The sequence below is a fragment of the Buteo buteo genome, chromosome 2 (genome assembly GCF_964188355.1).
Source record: "Buteo buteo chromosome 2, bButBut1.hap1.1, whole genome shotgun sequence".
Lineage (NCBI taxonomy): Eukaryota > Metazoa > Chordata > Aves > Accipitriformes > Accipitridae > Buteo > Buteo buteo.
The window spans coordinates 26,915,594-26,940,894 of record NC_134172.1 but is presented as its reverse complement, the minus strand read 5'-3'; the positions used below and the strand labels follow the sequence as shown (position 1 = coordinate 26,940,894).

Genomic DNA, 25,301 nt, shown 5'->3' with positions numbered 1-25,301 from the left:
GAAACATGTCTGCATTCTCTGGAAACAAAATTTTGCAACCTCCATCTGAAATAATTTCAATTTTAAGTGCTAAAATGTGCCTCCACCTTAACTGGTCAGTCAAGAAACCGAAACCTAAAACCTTTGTAGAAATGTTATCGCACATTACCTAAGCAAGTTATTTCTGTTTCTATGTACAGGATAACCAAATAGGTGTAACTTTTTTTTTTTTTTTTTTTTTAAACCAAGAGTTCTTTCTATGCATCAGCGCTTTGGAACAGCTAGTAAAGGAGAGAGGAGATGAAAAATATGAAAAGGGAAGGTAGGATGGTTACCTGGAAAGCATACTTACTTGGGTCACAAGAAACCTTGGTTGTAATACCAGCCAGGTTAGATGTCCTGTACAACTACCAACAAGTTAGTTAACTTACCCTGTGCCTCAATTCTCTGTGTAAATGTGCATAATGCTTCCCTGGCTCACAAATATTTTGGAAAGGATTTTATCCTTACAGTGACTGAGTTAACAGCCAAATACACTGATGAAAATCAAGTAAGTGCCGCCTTAGCATTGTTGAACACCCTCATCCACAGTCTCAGTATGATTCTTCATCTTCTTCAACATCTTTCAGTATTAAAAGCAGTTAGTTCCCATTTTCCAATGCATTAAAACTGAAGTTATCATATGAAATAAACCTGTTTATATACAGCATTGGTAGAAACATGTCAAACAAAGGAAATATTCACAACAACTGATTTCCACAAGGAGGGAAGAAGAATCAGAAGTATCATCCTCCATAATCAATTTTAAGTTACATTAGGCAAACGGAAACTTAACTTTGTATTTTAGTTTAAAAAAAGAAAGAAAAAAAAAATAGTTCTATACACTGTTCCTAAATTCTCTCCATACTACTACATTTAAGGTTAAAAAGCCACTATTTTATAATATGAATGACTGTAAATCTAACCTATATTTCACAAGAAAAATGCATAATAAATCACATCATTGATATTTCACTTTTTCCACACAGAACATTCTGTCCCTCTGGTGTTAAAGGAAAGCCAAAGTTCATTATAGCTCCTCACCAGGCACAAAATCAGATTTTACAAATTTAAAATATATTAAGCTTTCACTAATAAAGAACACTAAATTGGCACACAGCTTTAAAAAAAGAGGACAGTGCAGGCAGCCTTGAAAGTCACTGACAATGTGCAAGCCTACCAAATGGGACACTGTTCAAAATTAAAGACGGAGAAACCACAACATGGACTTTGCTACACGTGTGACACATCAGCCTGTTGGTAATTGACGGGATCATGACTCCCTCTAGCTTATTTTACCAGAACCACAGCCTGCCACTGCTGAACCGCTGAGGCAGCCGCTCTCAGCCCCACCAGAGAAGGCATAGGGCATCCTGGCAGTGATTTACTAGAACGCCACCTCCACCACGGTGCTTGCAGTGATAGCAGCACCTACATGCAAAGAATGGGGCAATCCCTTAGCAACGAACTAATCCTTACTGGTTTAACTAGCTTCAGCTCTGGCTGGGATTAATCCTCACACACCTTCAAAAAAGAGACAGCAGTGAACAACCAATATATGAGCAGTAACCTTTACATACAGAAAGACTTTTTCCAATGGCTACAGACAAATTCAGAATAAAGAGATGTTTTTAGCCAGGATGATTAGATGGTCAAATTCATTGACTCCCTGTGGTAATAAGGCAACAAAGATAACAGATAACTACCTGGATAAGGATATTACTCCATCACGATAAAGAACATCATTCTGGGGTGAAGGTGGCTTCCTTGCCTTTTTCTCAAGAGATTACTGGAAGGAATAAAGGAAAACCATCCCACACATTCATGTTTTGTAACTTATGCAGGTTACAAAGTGTCCCAGTAAGACTTGCAGGACCAATTAACCTCTCACAGGTCTGCAGTGTCTGTGCTAACCACTACCAGAAGCAGGATGCTGTAAGAGAACCACCACCGGTCTTGCATAATATGACAATTCCTGTGTAACTGTCACTGCATGCAGACTTTGTACTTGAAACACTGTATTTGTACAGAAAGCGAAAGCTTTTTTTTTTTTCTTCTTTTAAGCTCTATTAGTCCTCCAAATAGGTTCTTCATTGGAGAACAGGGGGAAAAAAAAATACAACTGAAGACGGAAGAGAGTATTACTGATAGCAGTCTGTTTGGCAGCAGTGTGATGCTTCAGGCTGGCAAGAGCCAACAAAACAGTATCTCTAACAGGTTCATCAGCATTTGCTACCTAAATTTTTCATCAAATGATTTCATGATTATAGAAACAAAAGCTTAGTCCAGAGGAAGGTGATGTCATTTAAATTTTACTTGAGCTAGGAGAAACAGATTCTGAAGGGTAAAATGATAAAACTGGAAAGAATGAAGCAGCTCTGTTCTAACTTGTGTGCAAAGTTTTCATATCTCACAGAAGTGTGAAGATAGAAAGAAAAATTCCTCAACATATCCATAGTCAAGAAATGAAGACAATTCTAGCCTTCTACAAGTCTAAGTATTCTGCTTACAAGTCACTGCACAAAAATACGGGGACAGTGTCTGCATTCATTTGCCAGCAGCAACCTGCAAGGAATCAGAGGAGATGGAAATCACGTTCCAACAATTACTCTTTTTTGTTATTAAGATGTTATCCAGTCTCAGTAGCTCCAGTTAACATCATCTTTGTAAAATAATTTCACACCTTCCTAATTATTCTACATGCAAATGGTTGCAAAAAATATCCTGCAATATTTGAGATGTATTTCTGCACTCACAGTGCATGTCATGATGGCTCTATACATTTGTTACAGAGTCAAACCTTCAGAAGAAAGCTGTCTTGGGGTAAAAAAAGAACAACCAAAGAACCAAACCCCCAAAGTTAAGTTAATTTTCTAGTCCTTCAAAATAATCTTCTAAAAAGCAAAACTACTCACAAACATATACAAAAGTCTGAAATGAACTTTTCAGTAGAGGGAGCTTTCATTTTGAAAACTTCAAGAGTACTCTTGGTATCATCATTAATCCTTATTTCCCTAAGGATCATTTTAGCAAATATCTACCAAATGGTTGCCCAGATTCCCCAAAAGCTTTGTTTCAGAATGGGTTTCTACAAAGTACCATGGAATTCTGCAGTTTTCAGCATGCCCTGCAGTGCATTCATCTTTGCTTAACACACTCATTTGGAGTCTACGTGTAAGTCTAACAGTGATAACCATGCAACTCTTCTCAGCTTGCTGATACGAAAAAGGCAGGACATATGTTCTGCTCTATTACTTGACAGGAGGAAGAACTACCACCAGGAAACTGGCTTTTGAGCAGCTTCCTTTAAGCACAATGCAACAATATTTTATGCCAATCAACTGTACTTTCTCTTCAACTGACACAGTTGGAAAGAGATTGCAGCATTGCCCACAGAAGGCAAGGCACTGCAGCATCACACTCAGGTGCGTCAGATACAGATCAAGCTGCTCAAGCTGCTCTGCAACTCAAGTTCCACAGGGAATACAAGAGGAAGCTGAAAATGAGAAAGCCATTAGTGTGATGGCTGGATTAACTAACCTTAAACAAAAAACTAAACCCAACCTTAGCATAAAAAAAAGCCCAAGAAAACATTATTCATCAAAGGGATAAACAAGAGCAAAGGCTGTAACAAAAATATGCTAATGTAGTATTTAAGAGAATGGTACAAATTTTTACATTAAAACATATTTGACACTGCTAGATTTTGACAGCATTCTGAAAAAAAAAATACACAAAGTTATTTTTCAGTTTTATAGTAGATCCCACCGTAAAGCAGATGTCCTGAGCACTTGAATTACAATTAAAAACTGCCTAACAAACATCAGATAATCCATCACAAATCACGTAGGTGTGAACAAATACAATGGAAGGAGCAACCCACAGTGATTCTTTCCTGAGAAGCCAGAAAGCCAGTCCTAAAATGACAAAATTGCTTCCACAAAGAAAGCTAACTTAAACCCCTGGAAAAATACTAATTTAGGTCAAACATGTATTGCTAGCCTTCAGAAACACTTGAATGCAGCAGAAAAAAAAAAAAATATTGATCCACTGCAAAACAAATTGAACTTTAAACAGGATGCCTGGCTCTCTGGCATGGTTAAAAGCAAAGCAACCAAAGCAACCTACCTAATTAAAGAAGTGGCTTGTGATTTTACACAGTACTGCGGTTAACTGATCCTTGTACTAAAACATTTTGCCACCACTGATATACAAAATAAATCATCATTTACTGAGAGCAAGATTTGCTTTTCCTTTTTTTTTCCTGAAATACTCCATACCCCATTGGAAGCTAGCACATCTTCTGTCTCATCATCTTTGCTGTCGGCCTGAATTTCAAATGGGTTTCCTCCATTACAGTACTGCTCAAATAACGTTACTGTTGTTGAAATTGCTGAAGCAGGCTGTTTACTAGGTGACACAGATGGGGAACGTGACTGCTCCATGAACTTAAATTCCTATTAATAGAAATAAAGTACAGTTTTAATCACCAACAAGACAGTTTCAGTATTATTACGACTCCAGTTCCATAAAAACAGAGCATAACAACAAACTTGTGGACAATTAACCTGATACAAAAAACTTTCAGCCAAAGCTTGCGGCCTATTTAAACATGCTTTTCATGCTGGCTCAAGTTAACCTTGAAATTGGCAATCTTATACTGCTTGCCTTTCTAATTTTACCAGGTTTTGGCTATGACATGCAATACATCTCCTGCATTCTGAAAGTATTCACTGTCTAAAACTACGTGAAAGCTAAGTGGTTTTTTTTATTTCACAGAAATTATGAGATAAAACAAGACCTAAATTCTATAAAAAAATGTAGTTTTCTTTACACAAGTTACCTAGTAATTCACTAAAGATGAAATTTTTTTCTTAATATTTTATTTTTAAAATGTTCTTTTCAAAATTTATTACTTTTCAAACCCATTGCACATGAAGTTTCTGATGACCGGCTGAGTGCACAGACTTCTGCAATTATATGGACTAAGTAGGGCACATAAGGTATGATTTTAGACATTTTTTTCTACAAAACCTTGACTTATCTCAGTTGACCTATCAATTTTATCTATTAAACTCTAGCTATTGATCTTCATAAATGGCAAAATGTACATTATCATTTATCTAAAGGTTTAAAGATCAAAGCGTATGCAGCTAGAAGGATTGCAATGTTAGATTTCTGTTTGTTTACATGAATCAGTTACTTTCTGCCATTTTCTGCTGCTCCAGTACCTTGAGCAATATGTATGGATTTATAATCCCATTTCTCTACTAAAAATACTATTTCTTTTCCTGCTGGATGCTACTGAGGGTCCTCCTTCCTCTTCCCTCTGTGCTCTTACTGTCACAGTAGCCTCTTGCTTACTTTTACAGTTAGCTCTACAGAAGCTGCAAAATTGTCTTTTGCTTGAGATTGCTCAGCTACCTCCATTTTTGCACTTGTGATAGCTTTAAACGTAAGCATCCACATTTCATTTGGCAAAACAGGTGAAATTCACCCACCACATGCTAAACTTCACAAAAATCACTTTAGGACAGCAGGTGAGCACACCAAGTACTTGCTTTCAGTTGGACTTCACCACAGAAGAATTCACTTTTTTTTTTTTTTTTTCCTTTCCAAATGACCCACTGTGACCTATGTCTCCAGAAACAGTGCCAGAATTGGTACAAGCTAGTGAGCGCTCACGTGACTACTTTTAGGCACTCAACTTTTAGGATCTTACTCTCAGATAAATAATTTAGAAATGGAAAACTGATACATTAACAGCACATTAAAACATGAAATTAAAGGCTAACATTATGCTTACAAATTTAGCATCTTCTGTAAATCTCTACTTGCCTGAAACAGGAATACTACTGTTTTGAAAGCATTTGAATCTTAAGTTTCCAATATCATGAAGTGAAATTTAGGGGTTTTTAGCAGCCATTAAAAACCTTTGCACAGTAGTTCATGGATCTTACTACTTCTCAGAACACCTGGACTCTTAGCCATTAAACCATTACTACATTTGTATGTGTTATTCACAGAACATACATGAAGCTGCAGAATGTTAAAGCTTGATTTAACAGGACACAGTTCCCAGGTCTCATTCTCCAAAAACATTCTTAATTCTTCAAGACGGGTTCTGAAATACAACAAATGAATACTCTTAATTGGCAGCAAGAGTAAATCAGGAAGTAGACAATTATTCAACTTATGCAGTGAAAAACACCTTCAAAAACTGTATAAAAAGTCACACTTGAAAACAGATATTTAACCCATCCTTTCAACTGACAGACCACCTAAAAGCTGTGGCTACTAACACAGTGTATGTTTTATACCTCTGGAGAAATTCTCAATGAATGTAAATCTCCAAAATTTGCAAACATATTTTTTTGTCAAAACCATTAGAAAGTATAGAGGAACATCCGTGATTATGCAGTAGTACTGGACCTTTTTTTTTCTGTGTAACCTGCAGAAAGCAATATAATATATACAAACACTCTATTAGCAGTACAACAGCTTCTGTGAGCCCACACAAGATAGATGCTTCTTTCAAACACACTGAAGCCAACAGTTAGCAAAGGGAAGTGGAAAGAACTAACGTTCTACAGACATCTCAACTTTTCAAAAAAGAAAAAGTTAAATGGCTATTAATCTCCTAAGCTATATTTTTCTTCATAGCTTAACTTTACCTTGGAACTAATATAGAAAATGTATTAGGGAAACGTAATCAAGGCATTACATCTCTGCATTGTTTTGTTATGTTTTAAATCATTAGAAAAGCCTCTGTTCAGCCATAAGCAGAAATATCTTTATTAAAGAAAATCTTTCTGCCACATAAGCAGGAACACATATAGGAAAAGACAGCAATGAGTGCTCATTGAGGTCACATTGCTGTATCTTTTCTTCTTAATATACGCTATATTGTTTTATTTAACAAGTAGCAGTTGGTAAATTATGCACTGCATTTCTAATTAGGCAGTAAAATATTCTAGAAACACCACTATTTCAATAACAAACTATAATCACCACAATTAAAATTTTCTTGCCTCAATAAGATGAGCAATGTCTTGAATTATGACTACAGTTTTCTGTGTCTGTTTATATTCACCAGTTAAATGCAAATAGCCTTCAAATGGTATTTTCAAGGCATTGAGTACCCATAGCTTGCAGATCTTCTCGCAGTAAAGCCAACAGAAATAACAGATAGAGATGCTGTGAAAGTTAGCATTATGGATTAAAATTCTTTGAGAGGAACTAAGGAGAAAGAGTCCTAGAAAAGCAAACATTTAAAAGCCACACAGCACCAGTTTTTGTATCATTTCAAAGCTGAAATTAAGGCACTGACAAAGTAGTTGAACAAATGCTCTTCATTTTCACCAGCATACAAGTCTAGAAAGCGGCACTCATGGAAGGTCTGATGCATTCCTCCTCTTCAAAAGCTTTATAGCGATCAGACACACCTTTTTACAAACGTATTGGAACAAAAAGTAAATTGCATTCCAATCACCTTAACGATGTTCTCTGCCAAAAGTCCACTCTAATTTTTCAAAATAACCAACTTTTACCCAAAAAAGGCTTCATGTATGCTCTAGTATTACATTGCTCTTCTACTCTTTTTGAATGACATGACCATTTCCTTTGAATACTTTCTCTATGTTGGCAGTTCTCCAAAACACCACACCACCCAGGAGGGCATGTATGTCAAATTACACAATCAAAGAACTGATAACTCCTGGAGTCTGAGCATTTCAGCTCTATGTAGCTTTTATGTACTAATGAATCCTTAAAAGCACTAGCTTCCCCCCCCCCCAATTAAGTACACAAAGGGAGTGAAAGCCACATTAGCTTGATCTGAAAAGGCAAGACGCTTAAAGCTTTTATATAAATCAACCTGAGGGATATAACTGAGAGAGAGGTTTTTTTATAGTTTTCTTTCTGAGGATGAAAACATCAGCTGATTAATCTTTACAATACCCACACAGCATAAAACATGTAAAAAGTATTAAAAGATTCACAAAATTTGAGTCATATCAATAAGTATTTCCTTTTATTTTCACGAGAATTACAAGAAACATTACCTTAATAAAAAACAGAAGTTATTTCAAAAAATGATTAGTTCTATACATATTCCATCAGTGTTCCTTAACCTTTATTGTACTCAAAGATAATTCAGAAAATTAGTGTCTGATTCCTTAAGCTGTTAAATAGGTCCTTTAAGCACAAGCAAAACCATAATGGTCAATACGATATTTACTTAAACAAGTAAGTTATTATGTGGTAAGTCAGTGTAGTAAAAGATGGTTACGTAGACCAAAGCACCTCTTCTGAGCCTAGAGCTGCAAGCTCAGTTTCCAAATCAGTTCACGAAATTCAGTTCAGGGTTCAAAAATGCTTTCAAGAAATAAAGATAGGGGGCGCGGCATCTTAATCAACTCATCTCCTGACAAGACATAATGTGCATCTGATTAAGGCTCAAGCTTTTCAGACAACTGGAACTGAAGTCTTAATCAAATGTCCAGAAAGAAATCCTAGCTACAAACTACCAAAGCTAGAAAAAATTCCAGACCACATTCTCAGCTTCTGAATTTAGACACTGTTTCATGTTCTCCTGTAATAATTTTTATGCTTTATGCATTTTAGGCAGAAAGTCTCAGACCAAATGGGTTTGGAAGTATTAGTTGTGTGACAGCTCCCATACAACAGGACAACAGATCAAGACTGGGAAAGTAAGAGTTTCTCAGAGTAAGGAACACTGTATTTCTTCTCATATCTTCCTAGCTTTTTACACCCAGAAAGAAGATAAATGCTACATAACTAGAATGAAAGAGTTGTCAATCATCCAAACCAAAACATTTGGGAAATCAAGACAATTAAAACAAACAGACAGACAAGTCTTGAAGCTGTCATAGCCATATATCATATTTGAGGCCAGAGACTGCCTGCATATGACTGCACTGGCCTCAGGTATGATAGTAGAGCTGACCAAAACATAATTAGATACTGCCAATGAAAAAACTATGAAAATGTGACTAAAAAGGATGGACTCAGTTCTAAACATCTCATTTGATATAAGAAAAAATTGCATATTGAAATAAAACATTTCATAGCCACACATGATCAGCTGTTTTTATGTAATGGCACAGAAAAAGAAGTAACAATTTGGCTAGGAAGTATGGACTTCAGAGGCATTCATCCTCAGGATCTCTAGAGACAGCTTAAGAGGCAGCCTGAAAAACTGCTGAAATTCTATGTAAAAAGTTTTTCATCTTTATCTGGCTTGCTTGCTGCAGAACTAGAGTTTTCCACAACCACAGCAGAAGCAAAGTCTTCTCCACCCTTTCCCCTTCTCCAGGATTCAGAGCCCTATTCTCATCATGAAATATATTCCACTATCTGTCAACCTCAGTGCAGGAACATTATGCAGTAGAATTCCTTTGGAAAGCATTTAAAGTTAAAATCAACAAAATAAATGCCATTAGATTCATCCACTACACATAAAGTAGTCTCACCTGTGGTATGTTTTGAAATAGTTAACACTTTGTTTTCGTATAGATTCTTGCAAAACTTCAGACTTACTGCCACAAAATTCTTCTCCAACTTGCATCAGTCTGTAACAATAAAACTAGGTTTAGAAATATTTATTGGTTTATTAATACTGTTGTTCCAACCTGAATTACAAGCCTCAATTTTTACCATGAGGATACATCTATCTCCATAAAAGCAGAGCACCAATTTTAAGTTGCAAACACTTCACTCATTCTACAAAAGTCCATGTCTCATTTCCCTCCAAATCCTATCATAATGTCCCATACACATAGAGACAAAGAGCCATAAGCAAAATAAATGTCTTTTTGAGAACCCGCTATGCAGGGCAAGCTGTACAGCTCACAGCCTGAATTTGTCATTTTATTACCAAAACAGAAGGCTATAATACTGTACAGGTTAGCAGTATCACAGTATTTTACTGCTCTTGACTGAGAGTCCCTTTAAAAGCTTTTAGAAACATCAAAATTGTCAGATCTGCACATCTGAAATCTTAAAGGTGGACAATACTGAAATCATATTGCACTTAAGCGCCACTTGAGCAGCAAAGCAATTTATGCTACCTCTCCCAAATACATCCTCATAAATGCCCACATAAAGAAGAAGCGGTCTTCAAACTGTCAGTAGATATGAACAAAGTTGGCATCAGAATGTAAATATCAGCCCTAATTAACTGTGCTGTCTTATCAGAGTTCAAGTTTGTGCACATGTATTAAATGGTCTTATGACCACATCAGAGTACCTGCTGGTAACATCAAGTACAAATATGAAGTCGTCATATTTGAAGTTAGACAGATCTGTTCCCAGAAGATATGTTTTCACTTTCAGTTGAACATCCTACAAAACACAAACAAGTTTTTGTATACTTAATACACTGAAGACAAAAAGGTGAAGGCTCAGATGCCTGGTTCATTATCTTTTTGGTTTGTTTGCACTTACAACTTCTTTTTGATATTTAGAGTAGAACTCCATTTTCTGTAACATGAGTGCTTTCTTATTGCCTTTCTAAAATAATATTAGAATCAGTTTCTTTAACACTCTATAACACAAGGTCAATCCTAGATGCTTTATTGCCACTGCAAAAAGAGAGCTCTGGATTACAGTTCAGCCATGGAAAAGGTTTACAGCTTTTTCATCATACATTTGGGGTCTCACTGCACATCAAACTGATCCAGCAGTCAGACCAGGAATACTGTTAAAACCAGGCAAGTGACTTCAGGTTCTCCATAGCTATGGTTATACCAGAAACATAAAGCAGTATGACTGTGCTAACAGAGAGAAGCACATGAGAAGAAAATAGATTGTGGGGCAGCAAACAGGTTGGGAGAAGTGCAATCAGGCTGCAAGTCAGGTTACTATGTTCTGGTATCTTGACTGAGTTTGTAAGCATAGCAACCAAGCAGTAACTGAGTCAGGGAAATTGTATTTCCATGCTTTTAATATTTTTAGCTCAAAACAAATCACTTTAAAAAAAAAATCCCTGTGGAGATTTCTTTAAGAAGATCAGTATAAATATAACTGTAATTAATACCAGCGGAGGGGGGGCAGCAGCAAGGAGATAAATATTTAGGAAGAAAAAAAAAAAAAAAATCAAAAAACATACCTGCCATATTCGTGAAAGCCCATGTTCCAATTTCTTTTTTACATAGCTGCGGTCAAAACTGTTCTCTTCAGTTCCAATCACATTGCTGCCATCTGAAATTCAAGGTGAAAGGTATTGTACGTATTTCCAAAAGCCTTGAAATGCATCCTAGTTTTCTACCCATAAAGAAACTTCTGCCTTAGCCACTATCATATTACCCATTATGCAAACTCCAGGAGAGCTCCACTGCTCTAAACTTTTGAAAGGAAATTAATAAAGCACATATAAATATTATATGCTAATGCAGACCAGGAGAACTTCTGATTGCTTTTATGTAAGCAGGATACCCCATTCAATAAAAATCAAAAAAAGATGAGAGTAACAGATACTGATATTTCAAATACACAAGATAAAGTTGAATGCTGAAGTGAGCAATGCTCTCTACAACAAGATCCTCTAAGATATTCTACCTTTGTAGACAAGAATTATGAACTTAAAAATTTCAGAAGTAATATTTTTAAATTTCTGCCCTGGTAAATTCTGTCTGCAACTCTGAGGAAAAATACTGAAACTTTTTCCATGAACTATGCAAACAATATAGCATGCTCTTTTCTTTTCTTCCCCCTCCCCCCCCCCTCATTCTAATCTACACTTAAGCATAAAATAATGTCAATCATACAAGCAGGTGTCTTTCGTTCTTCCAAATTATTTAATTCTAAAACCTTCATTCCTGCAGCACTGGATCACTTTCCAAAAAAGCACTATAATGCATGGTAAACTTCTCCTGTATGTGGTCCTCCCTCTGCCCATGGAGGAAATAAGTTTTATTTTCATTCTAAAAAAGAGAAGGTACTATTTTATATCTGGTTTGTAAATATACAGTTGTGGTTATGCTTGCAGACTGTGATGGCACAGTGTCATGCAGTTTGCTTCACAGCCTGTGACTGATGACAGGAAAGCTCTGTCTTAGCCAGACTATACATACAAAGTTTCCCCATGGTAAGAAAAATCTGCTGTTCCTGACAAGCAACTATGCATGTCCTTTAAAGCCCAAACCATTTAGTGATTCGACAAGAAAGATAAAAACTCACATAAAATATTACACTGGAATATTACAAAACATACAGCCCTCCTTCTACCCCATCATTCAAGAGGCTGCAAACACAGAAGAATTAAGATTGCCTGCAGTACCCCAGCATTGTCATGCAGCTCAGACCTGCCTTTCCATCTTCTCTGCAACTTCCACCTAATTTTCAGTACTTGAGAAGACTATTTACTGCCTTGCTCCTGGCCCAGCTGGTCTCGTCTCTCTACCTCTACACACAGGCTCCCAACTCAAAGACATTTCTTTCCCTGATTCCAGCACTTCCTCTCAAAAACCTCCACCCAGCTCCAAGCTATTATTTTGCACACACATCAGGCAGTCTCATCCATCCCTGCTGCCTAGGCTTCACGGGAACAGGCAGCACAAAGTCCAGATCGTGCAGGAACCAAGAGAGGGAACTGGAAAAAATACATAAATAAATAAATGAAAGTTCCTTATGATATCATGGGAAAGACAGTTCCTACCTATAATTTGGGCCTACGTGGAGAGCAACAGGACATGTCTAACAGACTAGCATTTGTCTAACATCCTTGACTTAGATTGCGTTCTTGAAAGATGGACCCCCTTCTTTTTAACCTGTTGGACTTCATGACCAGGTAGACACATCACTGCTATAACGCAAACAGGAAGGTAAAGGAAAGAGTAGAACATTTAGCAGCTCCTCAACAACTGGCAGTATTGTCTTGGCCAACCCTAACTTGTGGAACACATTATTTGATGGGGAGGGGGGGGAGCGGTGGAATTATTTCTAGCCTCAGCAAGGAATTTGGAAGTGATCCAAGGCCATGGACTGAACTGCCTCAGTGGGATTACATGCAGCTTCCACCCAGGGAGACAGCACTGAGGCTGTGAAGCATGTTCAGCTGTTAAACTGTGTGATGCTGCCAGACAGCTCAGGTGCAGCTCCAGCAGCTTTTCATTCATGAGCAGATCTCACTGCAGGGACAGGATTTTATATGGTCATTCAAAACTAGCAAGGACAAAAACACCACCTGCATCCTGAATCCATGTCACAATAGTGTTCCTTAGGTAGTAATGTGCTACCAGGACCACAGCGAGAGCTAATCCTGACTGACCTTTGCAGTTCTTCATTACTAGGCTTCATAGTTTTTTTCCAGAAAGCCTCCTGGCTTAATTTCACTTTCCTCAGAGACAGTAGCAATTTTTTGTGTCTAATTTGCTATCTACTGAAGAAGAGTACAGAACCATAAAGAACCTCCATTTGCCAATGCTAAGATATTTTTTGTCAACGACAAAATGCTCTTTCCATGTCAAGCCTTGCCCTGAATCCAGACCATGCAGTCTAGATGAATATCACGTAAATACTGTGGGCACCTTACTAATAAGCCCAGTAAGGAATGGGAGGCCAATACAAGATTTTAATCAACCTTTACACATGTGTGCAGAACAGATCTCTGCAGCATTGTCTGGACTATTGCATATTTAAGAGAAGGAAGAATGGCTATGACTGAACAAGAATGGTTATGACAGGTATCAGATACTGACAATTCAATTAAACCAAAATACAAAAGAACACAGCAGAGTCCGACCATGTTCTGACCGTATTTTCTTTACATCATCCAGTGCTCACTGCCAAGTGAGCAGAGTTTCCTTCTGTAACAATCACTAATCCTAAATAGCACTTACCAGTGTCTCATACTCTGAGTCCTAGGCCAGACTCTCTGTAAGTAGAAGAGCATGATATGCATATTCCTTCTCCCCATCAACCATGTGTTTTCTGCTTTGAACTTTTTCAGAGTATGTTTCTCAGAACAAGAACTATTTGGATTTCCCATGTAAATAAAAACAAATTCTAAATATTGCATATATAAAACATATTATCTATTATATGACAACAAAGCAAGAGAAACAACAAAGATATGAAACCTTCAACACCTGTAGCTCCATTTAAATTAAGCAAATGTGGGGAATACCATTACTGAGAAGGATGCTGGCCTTGCTTAATTTCTTTGAAGTGGAGCTGTTTGGTGTCTCTGGACATGTTATTAAATTATGATCTTTACCAAACACTGAGGGAGCTTCATCTGCAAGCTAGGTATTACGATAGTGAACATATGAATACTACCAAGAAGAATCTTCAAGCCAGTTAAGTTAAAATCAGTCTGCCCATGAGGCTAAACCTCAAGAATATAGAATGAGTACAATACTATATGCAGCCAGAATGTAAAAGCTCTGGTACTTTCAATTGATTAAATCCTCCTCACAATTAAAAACATAATGAAATACATTCTGGAATTTGGCCTTATAGTAGGGATAGATATTAATTTCTTCCAAGGCTGCAAAGCTGTGTTCAACTCTTTCCTGTTTAAGGTCATTGAGACTGCTTTTGCAGGCTGAGAATTTACCCAATTACTCAAAATGAGAAGATAAAAGGTCGCCTGATGTGAAAACAAGACTCAAACGTAATTCCATACTACATCTACTGTTGCAGGGCACTCAAAGAAAATTTTCCTTATGAAAGAAAAATCATAAAACAAATATTAGCCAGTATACACGTAAATTATAATTTAGTAACTGTACCTAAACATGCTCCTTTTCTCCTGAAAGCAGCAATTCTGACAAAGGCATTTTCAAAAGTAACTTATCACGGAAGGGTAAACAAAATATAAACAGAAAGAATAACCCAACTAGAGAAACACTAAGCGGACTTATCCTTTCTCTGACTGTGTAAATAAAACCAGCTATCTCAGTCACACTACCCTCTTTAGAAGCTTCTGCAACCTCCTCTCTTCTATACTTCTGCAGAGTGAAGCCAAGTCTAAACAAGTCAGTATCTTTGATCCTTTCTCAAGATTAAGACCACAGTCCTTGTCCTCACGAACTGCCATTTATGAAGGAACGGTTGGACAGTCATATACATGACTGTCAATAAAAATCCATGCAATATTCTTTACGGCAATCACCTCGTGCTCCTGGTTTACGGCCAGTGATGCTAAGAGGTCTTGCTTCCAGTCTTTTAATGAACTGTACTGCAGCTAATTTCATACATTCAAACATATGAATTTAGGATAATTTCCTTGAACATCAAGGATTGGAGAAAGGTCCAAAAGCAGTTACACTTTCTGCTTTAAAAAATTTGGAACACGTAGCAGAATACATAAATATTCATAATTCACATAAAAATAAGAATCAGAAGCATCCAGAAGTTATTATTCTAGATGCCTGATTTAAATACAGTAATTTTTCAGATTTCTCAGTAGTTCTGCAAAATTCACTAAGGCAGCCTTCAGTCATAACAAAAGGTTTTTGTTTAATCCTCACTAGGCAGAGGGGAAAAAAAAAAAAAAAAAAGAAATCAATCAAATCACTGTCCTCTAGCTTCATTTTTTGAATACCAAGCAGGTCTTGCACAGAATTTATGCAATATTATTAATGGAGTGTTTTGAAAATTAAAATGATTGAAGATAAATTTACATCTTACATCATTTTCTTCTTGCTTTTCATTGAATCTATTACAGCTATTACAGTTGCTACCAACTTTTACCACTAGGATTACACTTCTGAAATCAGGAGTTTAAATGCCATAATTATCATTTTACTGCCTAGTTTCAGTTCTTCTGTTAAATTAGTGTTAAATTAAAATACATGTGAATTACATCAACATCACAGTAAATTTTATGGTATGGAAAAATCCAGCTGAACCAGACAGGACCTCGCACAAACCAATGCAACTTTGAAGTCCACTTTGCTTTGAGCAGGGAAGACAACAAGACCTGCAGAGGTCCCTTTAAAACTCATTTTTTCTTTGATTCTATACTACAAACACAAACAATGCTTTGACCATGACCAACAGTGCAATGCAAAAAATTCCAGTAAGCAGTTTATTTTCAGGGATGAAAACCTGTATCATGGCAATTTGCTGTTTACAATACGAACACCAAAATCACAGAATAAGTAGCAGTTCATTAAATGTGACTTAGAACTCATTTTATGCTATGGAGTTGATACTTTTAGCTCACTAATTTTATCTTCAGTATGATTAAACAAGTCCTACATATGAACACTTAATTCTATCTTTCCAACAGTATATTAGAGCAATTAGTTAAGTGTTATTATTGATGATTCATAGAACTATCAATACCATACATTTCACTGTGATTTACTGCCACTCTGTCATAACACTTCAGCAAACTAAATCTCATTAGTATTTCCTATTTCATGAAAGGTACTAAAATATGTTTTATGCTTTAAAAATTTTTAGGATTGCATTTATATCTAGAGATAATTATCTGTTTCCATTTAGTTTATTCCAAGTTAGGTATTTTTTTAATTGATCTTAAAAATAGTAATCCCCAAAGACTAGTCCACACTATAACTGAAAGAACAACTAAAAATTCTGAACTCAATTCTATGGAAAAAAAAAAAAAAAAGAAAAAAGCCTCAATCTCAGAGTCTCTCCTAAAAACGTTCCCCCCCAAAAAAAATCCTGTTGTGAAAGTATTTTCTATTCCATTTTGCTCATCAGTCTCAAACTAGACTAATTTCCAGAACACAAATAAGCAGAATATTTAACGATATAAAGGAGACATACCTCTTTCCTCAGAAATACAGAACAGCAATTATTTCCAAGTTATGCGAAGGACATTTTAATATCTGTAACAGGCATTAATAATCACAAATACACAACACACCATCTAGATGAACTGCAACCTCCTTTCCATAATCCATGCAGGACTTCTTTTGGATAAGCATCACAATTAAAATAGAAAGAGCTATGTAATTCATGTCTTCTAAATCCAGCTTCTCACTTCTACTGCTGGGTCTGTGCCCTAAGATCAACAGTCCCTTGACCCATTTATGGTACTTTGTAAGACTGCTGACATTAACTGGCACAACGAGAGAAAAATAGTGGGACAGCCTTCGGTTCTCAAAATTATAAAAGCCAGATACACATACAACAGTTAAGACTGCTCCTTCTATTGCTCCAGTCTATGGGGTTTAATTGAGAGAATAATTTCAGCTTAATCTCCTGAACTGCTTCTATGGTTCCTTCTGAAATAGCCTTCTACATACCCTTTCTACAGGATTTTACTCTTTGGCTTTAGCACATATCACAGCTATTAAATCAATAAATATGGAATGAGACTTCCATGTACAGGTTTAATAATTACTACAGCATGCACAATGACTTCACTTGGTAGATATTTATAGTCCCTCTGAAATTAAATTATACTTGTGAAATTCCCTTTTGTGTGCTTTATCATTGCTGAGGTATTTGAAAAAGTGACTCAGTAGCTCAAATATATTCTAGTTGTACGTTACAGCTAAGCCACAATGTCTCCAGAAACTTAAAAACTGAGTGACAGAAGAGTTAGTGGATTAGTAGTAAACATACCAAAACACTCTGGCATGCATTTAAAAAACAATGCATTTAAAATTATGCATGTGACTGAATATATGACTTTATTAGGCTTAATGGTTCCTTTAAAAGGTTTTGCAGTGCAAATGATTTTCTTTCTGCAGGATATCACAAGTAACCACACTAAGGGGAACTATTTTAAAAATTACATCTGGAGCTGAGCAAGCCTACCATAATAATGTTTCTATGCAATCAACTCTTTATGATACCTGCTTTATTTTACACACGCAAAGATCAGAACAAAATGAAAACATGAGAAGTAAATGTAATTATCTGAAGTTATGTTAAATTTAAAACTAAATATTATTGAGAATGGGCAATTCACTCAAAACTTCAGAATCTTTCTTCTCATAGTGCATCTCAAAATTAAATATTTCAACTCTGAATTTTAACTCTGGTATACTTATAAAAACTCTCACCTAAAATAACATGAATCCACTTTTTTTAAATATTTTTTTTTAAGATTTCACACAATACAAGAAGGACACTCCAAAGAAAATATTTTCATTAATTTTTCAAATTTAAAGTAGGAAGACAAAGTTAATTAGCATAAATTTCATTTTTTTAAGACTTAAAATCTGTAATAAATCTGACTTCTGAAAGAAATGTTGGATTTCAAATACATTGTAGGAAGCACAGTGCTCCAAGATCTGTTCCTTACTTCTATTTCCAATTAGTTTTCCCCTTCTTATTATCATCTAACATAAAGGATACAAGTTTTATGCAAATCAGGCAAGAAAGAATAACTTTAGCAGCAAGCCTACACTCCTTGTTCTTTTACAGAAGCCTCCTTTTCAGTAAGAAAACAGCAAACCTATCTGATTCAAATAAATAGGAGTTTTGCATAAATCTTAGTACTGTAAATTTCACACTCTGCCCTCTGCCAAACACAAGCATCTTGGGTTAGTGGGGAAATAAAGTCTGTCTTCAGACATTTTATATTAATTTAGAATACATCCAGCAAAATGTACTTAAGAGGACTTGGACAATGGACAAAGGTTTTGTGCTTCTGTCCTAAAAACACAAACTGGTACAATAAAAGAAAATCAAAATTATACTTCAAGATGAAATGTTTGCCTTTTCCTGTAAGGGTATCAAGGAAATTGTGACTGTATCTTATTATGGATTCACTAGTAGATATGACATATCAGGAAATTGGATTTCCTGAAAATCACAACAGATTTACAACAGATTCATTCCCTATTGTTTCAGTCACCTTTCCTAGTACATAATCCAGTATCCCAATCTACTAAGCTTAAAATGCAGTGAAAATTTCAACATTGATCAAAAAAATCTGAAATTCCACATTGGTGCTATGTTGGAGGATTTTGAAGTCATCTACCACAGCTGACTTCCCACTCAACAATAAGCACTGTTTAAAATAAAATTGCTTAGATCTGTAATAATGGCACATACACATATTCATTAAAAATGAACCTTACACTGAAGACTACAAAAATCCAGTTAGTATTTAAGGCCTTACTGCACACTGTAAGCAATAATGCTGAAGGCACTGAGTCAAGACCACAAAGGTACCAACACACAAATTAACTTCAGCAGTTTTGTTTCCAGAACAGTTTCTTACCAGAAGACACAGCTACCGCCTCATCTTGGTCATGATTCTCATGCCACTGCATCGTTCGGTAGTAACTGAGCATGACTTCCCAGAGGGCTTTGCAGAGATCAGCAAGGCACGGAATGTAGCTGTCTGATGTAATATGCTACAGAAAACCAAAATAATATTGTGAAACTTAACAATTATGTTCATTTTTTGAAGAAGCAAAACGAACCATACAAAAACTTTCGTATTCATACATATAGCTGAGGTGCTTGATGTATATCAGTTTCCTTTTTAAAAGTATTTGAGAGCTGATGAATGCCTGATTTTAGTCAACGAATCAAATGCTGTCTAAAAGTGTAAAGTTTGTTTGTTAGCACCTGTTTTGTTTTGGTTTTTTTTTTCACTTAGCCCATATATTAACCACCTCTTATATTTATGGAACAGCAAGGTAGATACAGAAGTAAAGCCATACAGTCTAACGGTCAGCACATCACACCACCAAAGAGGGACGCAGCCACCCCTGTGACATGCAGACACTGTGTCAATTCAATGTTACAGACACTTGTACTTCAGTAGTACATAGAAGCCATCCTGGCTGATGTCCCATTGGATTGAATGCTGTATAAAGAAGCAGTATAAAAACAAATAAACAAACTTAGATGGCACCTGTCCTATCTCCCCAATCCATCCTGCTCCCAAGAGCCACTTATGATTTAAGATATTCATTAGGTGAAAAGTATCAATTTTATCAGAGAGATAGATACACAGTAGAAATATCTAAGATGAGATTGTCAGGTAAAGGAATAAATTTGAGAAGGGGTCTTGCTGGGTAAAGAAAAGACTAAAATAATATATTGCTTATCTGAGTGGCAATGGTAAGTCACCCTCGTCTCACTTGCTGTGAAGAAGCACAGTCTCACAGCTTATAAAAAAGGGCAAAGTCCAGCTGCACAAATGGGATTTCAATTACATTATTATTTAAAGGTTCTCAGAGAAGTCTGGAAATCAGCACTTCAAACTAACACTGTTGCAGAAAACAGTTCATACTTTCCCATTGCTACTTCAGTGTCCACAAGCCTTCTGCAAGGCTAGTTAGTTTTACCATCTGGGTACTGAATGCTAACCCAAAAATGTATATCCAAGATGATATAGAAGCTCTGGCATTACAGTTACAACAAAACTCTTCAAAAATAGTAACAGCTTCTGCAACAGTGATGTCAACATAACCACCAAAATAATCCACCATGGATTCTATAGAAAGCAAACCCTTAATCAAAGCAATCAATTCCCTCTGAACTGCACCCTCATCCACTGATATAACTGTGGCTTTCTAAACACTAAGTGACCTTCCTGAGCAACAAACTGCAACAAAATGTCGATAACCTTCAATATTAGGTTTGATGGTGAATAAACATTAGACTGGACAGATTTCTTCACAAATGCAGATGCATCACTTACACCCCTCCTATTTTTCAGCTTTCAGGTAAAAAAAAAAAAAAAACCACAAAAACAAACAAACCTGCACATCTTTATTTTCTATTTAATCATGTTCTCTTGCTTCCTAAGCTTAAATAATGTTCCTGGCAGTAGCACATACTGCCCAAGCCATATTCTCTAACACTCTGCTAATGGTTAAGGACTCAAAAACTGTTCCTCAGCATTAATAGATGCCACTAGCAAAAGTATCTGGAGGCCTCATATTAATCATTATGTCTTTTCAGTTTGCTTGAGTTTTTTTAAACAAATTATTACTCTGGTTCTGCTCCCTATCAAACCAGAGCTGCCTCAAGGATACAAATTAGGCATCCTGGACACACCAATAAAAAAAGAGAAAGTCAAGTTCTTGGTACATTAAAAAAAGGAACAATTGAGAACACTTTTTTTTCCTAAAACACCCTTTAATTGGAGAGTTGATATACATTAGTGACTGCATTATTGAGACACTTTAATCTCAGATACTATAGACCTTTGCTAACAATGGAACAAAATAGGGTAATATGTTTATCATTTAAACAGTAAGTTGTCCTGCCATTTCAACAGCTGTTTCAGCAACTTTCTCTGCCAACTTATCAGGCAATGTTACTCTTACTGTATTTCAGGGCTTTTAGTAGCTATAAAAGCTAAACTTTGATTGTGCAGATCACTATACTTGAAGACATATTTGCTTCCAGGTGGCCAGGAAGAAAGGTTCACTTACTAAATACCAAGATAATTCCATTTAGACTAAGGAAATAGACAACTGAATTTCTTTGAACTTATGCTAGAATAAAGAAAATCAAAACTTGAAGATGAAGCAGCCAAACTCTCCCCTGCTCCCATAGTATTCAAAAGGAGAAAGGATGTAAGAGTTAGGCATATCACTAGGAAAAGAAATGCTCAACAAGGAAACAGGGACTCAAAGTGCACAGGCACATAACTTACATAAATGCCTAAGAATTACTGAAAACATTATTGTTTAAAAAAACCTGACATTATTATAAAATCCAGTATCTGACTTCCAGAAAGAAACAAACAAACAAAAATTAAAACAAAGAAAAAAACCTCAATGTAGTTCCCCACTACCCATGTAAAATGGAAATGAGCTAAATGAGTTCATTTAGAAAGATTTTTAGAAACACAACAGGACGTCTGCCCAAAAAGGAAAACTTTAATTTTATATTATTTCCATTGTTTAATTAGATTAACTACTCCATAACCACTTATACGTGAAGAGCATCCTGGCTTAACGGTGTAGACAGATGGAAGAGGGTTCTCACTGGAACTAGACACAGAGAAAGAAGGCCCATATTTTAGTCTTAAACAATTTATTCCCTGACAACTGAATGCAAGAGATTAAAATCTGTTGGTATTTTTTCTATGGGAAGTTAGAAATGGAATTGCTATGATAGTCCAGCTTATTCAGTGCTCTGATTTCACAAATGCACTGCAACAGGTAATAACCGACACTGAACAGCATGGTTTGTAACAGAGACCAAAATTTCCCATCTGCAGTCTGTCTCTAATTGTTACCAAGACAGTAATGAAAAAATAATAAAAAAAAAAATCAGTAAATTTCAAAGAAATTACAGCAGTATTCATAGTACATTATAGCCCCAAAGTTTGAGTAGCATCCTTTATACAGTCTGCCATATTCCATATATTGCAGGCTCATATAACTACAGAAGCATCTCATGAGGGTTTTGCAGAAGGAAAACCAAATAGAAATAATGAGGTAATAGTTTTGTAACCATGCAGTTAAAGCCACTCTCTTTCTGTGTATTATGAAATGCAGTATTTCCAGTGATCTGAAAGATCCTCCTGCACTGTAAAGGTGTGAGAGACTGAAAGAGTTAATGTCTCAAACATTGTGGTGGGGCAAGTTCTGCTTAAAGACAAACCCTGCACAGCAAGGAGCCAAGGTGAAAAGCCCATCAGCTCAGACATCAGCAACAGGAGGGGGAGGGCGTGCTGGAGGGTGCGCAGCTCCCTGTTCTGATAAGCTGTTCTGATACAAAGATCAAACAGTGGCCACAGTCTGCAGGGAAGGAGAAGTTACTCCACAAAAAACCCCAAGCCCAAAAGCTCACAAACTGTTCATTAACCTGACGAGTTCGGGTGCCCGCCCAAAGGAGGGGCAAGAATGATAAAAGGACACCAACTAAAGCCCTGGGTGTGCAAGCCCACCGGGACTGGACCCCTCGGCTGACTGGACCAACGCTGGACCCAGGACCAGTGAAATCTTTCTCTCTTCCTTTTTCTCTCTCTGTCTTCTTCTCTCTTTCCTTTTCCTTTTCCACAATCCCTACACCTTATCCTTTTAAGACATAAAACCATTGACCAAGTCTGGGACTAAGAGTGGATCCAGACACCCCTGGGCCCTTCTCTGAGGAGGAGTCTAGAAAGCAAGGGGGTCTGCTCTGAACCTTGTGACTCAACAGAAGGGATTTATTTATTTTAATTTTATTTTAATTTATTCCCTGAATTGATGTATATGGTTACCCTGGGTTACACAGTTTACAGTAGTTGTCTTATGCCAGTTCCTGTTGTGAGAAACCCTGCCACCTACAATCATGCCTCCCCAGTTTAGTTTGCTTCTGTCATGAATAAAATCTTTAACTGATCGTTTGGTGTCATTTCACCTTGATTTAGACTGAGGGAATTCAGAATTTAACAGGACTCCCTGGTCTGTCCAGCCTGGGTTGTGACAAAAGGGTAAGGATCAACAGCAGCACACAATCTGTATTTTAGAAGATGTCAGGAGGCACTCAGTAGTACTGTTTCTAAGTGTAAATAAATGGGCTTAGTATTATAAACATCAGCAAAGAATGAGAAAAACTGAAGGGCATACAGAAGTATAAAGCAAAAAAACTCAGAAGAAAAGTGCTTTAGAAACTAAGAAATGAAAACAAAACCACCTTCTGAAGACTTAAAGCAGAAATATGAAAGGGCTGCAGTCCAGAGAACAGAGATCAGGGTTTGCTGGCTTTCTTCCACTGAAACTCATCTCAGTGAAGTGCAAATACCACCTATCTGGAACCTTGCTCATTCTGTTCATTAATACTTATGTCAATTACTCCCAATAAATTAATTTTTTATAATCCACTTTCACTCATATGAAGCCTTTTAGATTACATAAGCCTCTTAAGTCAAAAGGGCACCTCTTCAAAATGAAATGGTTTTCAATGCAGATGTGTTGTTTACTAGTTGAAGCTGCACAATCCCAGGAGATCTGAGAAGTGAAAGAGCAGAAAATGGATCAGAACATGAATTTCAATCTCTTTGTGACTGTACTTTGATTTATTAAATTGCAACTGATCGGGTGGGTCCTTGAGTTGATGAAGGATGATGAGGGCTTAGCCTGTGACTGAAACAAATGTCCTGAAGAATGTTCAAGATAGAAACATAATTTCAAATTTCAAATCAATGTTAGAACCACCTAAAATATCTCACACTCTCCCTTCCCACCACTGAAGTTTAAGAAAATTTCTCAGGGTGTAACAGTAAAATCACATGAGAAAGAATTAAAGACTGAACCAAAAATACTACTCAAAATACAGTAATTCATTCTAACAACATTTTAAAAAAGATAAAACAAAATATACACATGCAAGAAACTGCACCTAAAATCTATACTAGAGGAAAATCCATGGTTATTACCAATCCATGATCTGCCTATCATCAGGCTTTTGCATCTCAGTATTACAGCTGTCCCTTGCCTTGATACCAAAAGTGCAATCCATCTGATACAAAGTTAGGAGTAATGGGAAGACTCCAATTGTTAGTATCTTTACAAGAATCCTTAGTGAAATGCAGTACTATAAAAATTGTGAATACTGCCTAAATGCACCGAAATAAAGTTCAAAGCTGTGATTCCAGTAACTAGCATATTATACTGAAGACATGGGAATTTCGAAATGTTTGTCTCCTGTTTGTATCCTATGATCTACTTCCTTACATTTATTTAGATGGTGTGTATACTAACTCCAAAGTGCTAAGATTTAGTGCAATCAAAATCAGCATTAAGTTGTAAATAACTGATCTCTCAATTAGCCTATGAGTTGTATTAAGAAACTATAGTAGCTGCAGGTTTACTTTAATTACCGAGTCCCTACTTACATAAGGTACACTTACAACAGTGGAAAACTTCAGATTAAAAAATGTAAGTATATGCAAGAATTACATACTGTACAGAGGTCTTTATACTGTAACTTCTGAAACTTGGTGTCTGTGTTTCCTGCACACAGCTCCACATATCCAAGGACTACTTGAAACACAGTGTTGTGAATGGCTTGAGTGAAGTGCATATGTAACTGGTCCATTGCTGTCTAAAAGAAAAGGAATGAATGTGTCAAAGAGAAACAAGTTGAGATCAGTGCTGTTTTTCCCACTGAAAACACCTCCAACTAAGATAAAAATATTTCCTTTGCAATTAATGAAACTAAAACAACTACAAAGTCCTCAATTCATCCGCTTGCCAAACTCAGTTCTTCCTTGAAGAATATAAAGTAGGATTAAGTGTTACAGAAAGGCATGCACATCATATCGATAAATTTCTTACAAAAACCCTCTTTGCAGTAAAAAAAAAAATTACATTTAACAAAGCTTACTTTTTCCAGAAAAACAAACTTCAGTACATGTAGTAAACACT

The 25,301-nt window shown here is 36.4% G+C and overlaps 1 protein-coding gene across 1 annotated transcript in view; it reads right to left on the bottom strand.

Moving 5' to 3' along the window:
* Positions 1 to 25,301, bottom strand: part of VPS50 (VPS50 subunit of EARP/GARPII complex) — a 101,548-nt gene that overhangs the window by 42,667 nt on the left and 33,580 nt on the right. The window contains exons 12-18 of the mRNA XM_075049364.1: positions 24,838 to 24,978; positions 19,199 to 19,334; positions 11,150 to 11,241; positions 10,289 to 10,383; positions 9,513 to 9,611; positions 6,052 to 6,142; positions 4,299 to 4,475 (exon numbers count right to left, since the gene is read on the bottom strand). Coding sequence (XP_074905465.1) covers positions 4,299 to 4,475; positions 6,052 to 6,142; positions 9,513 to 9,611; positions 10,289 to 10,383; positions 11,150 to 11,241; positions 19,199 to 19,334; positions 24,838 to 24,978 — 831 coding nt within the window. The remainder of the gene's footprint in view (positions 1 to 4,298; positions 4,476 to 6,051; positions 6,143 to 9,512; positions 9,612 to 10,288; positions 10,384 to 11,149; positions 11,242 to 19,198; positions 19,335 to 24,837; positions 24,979 to 25,301) is intronic.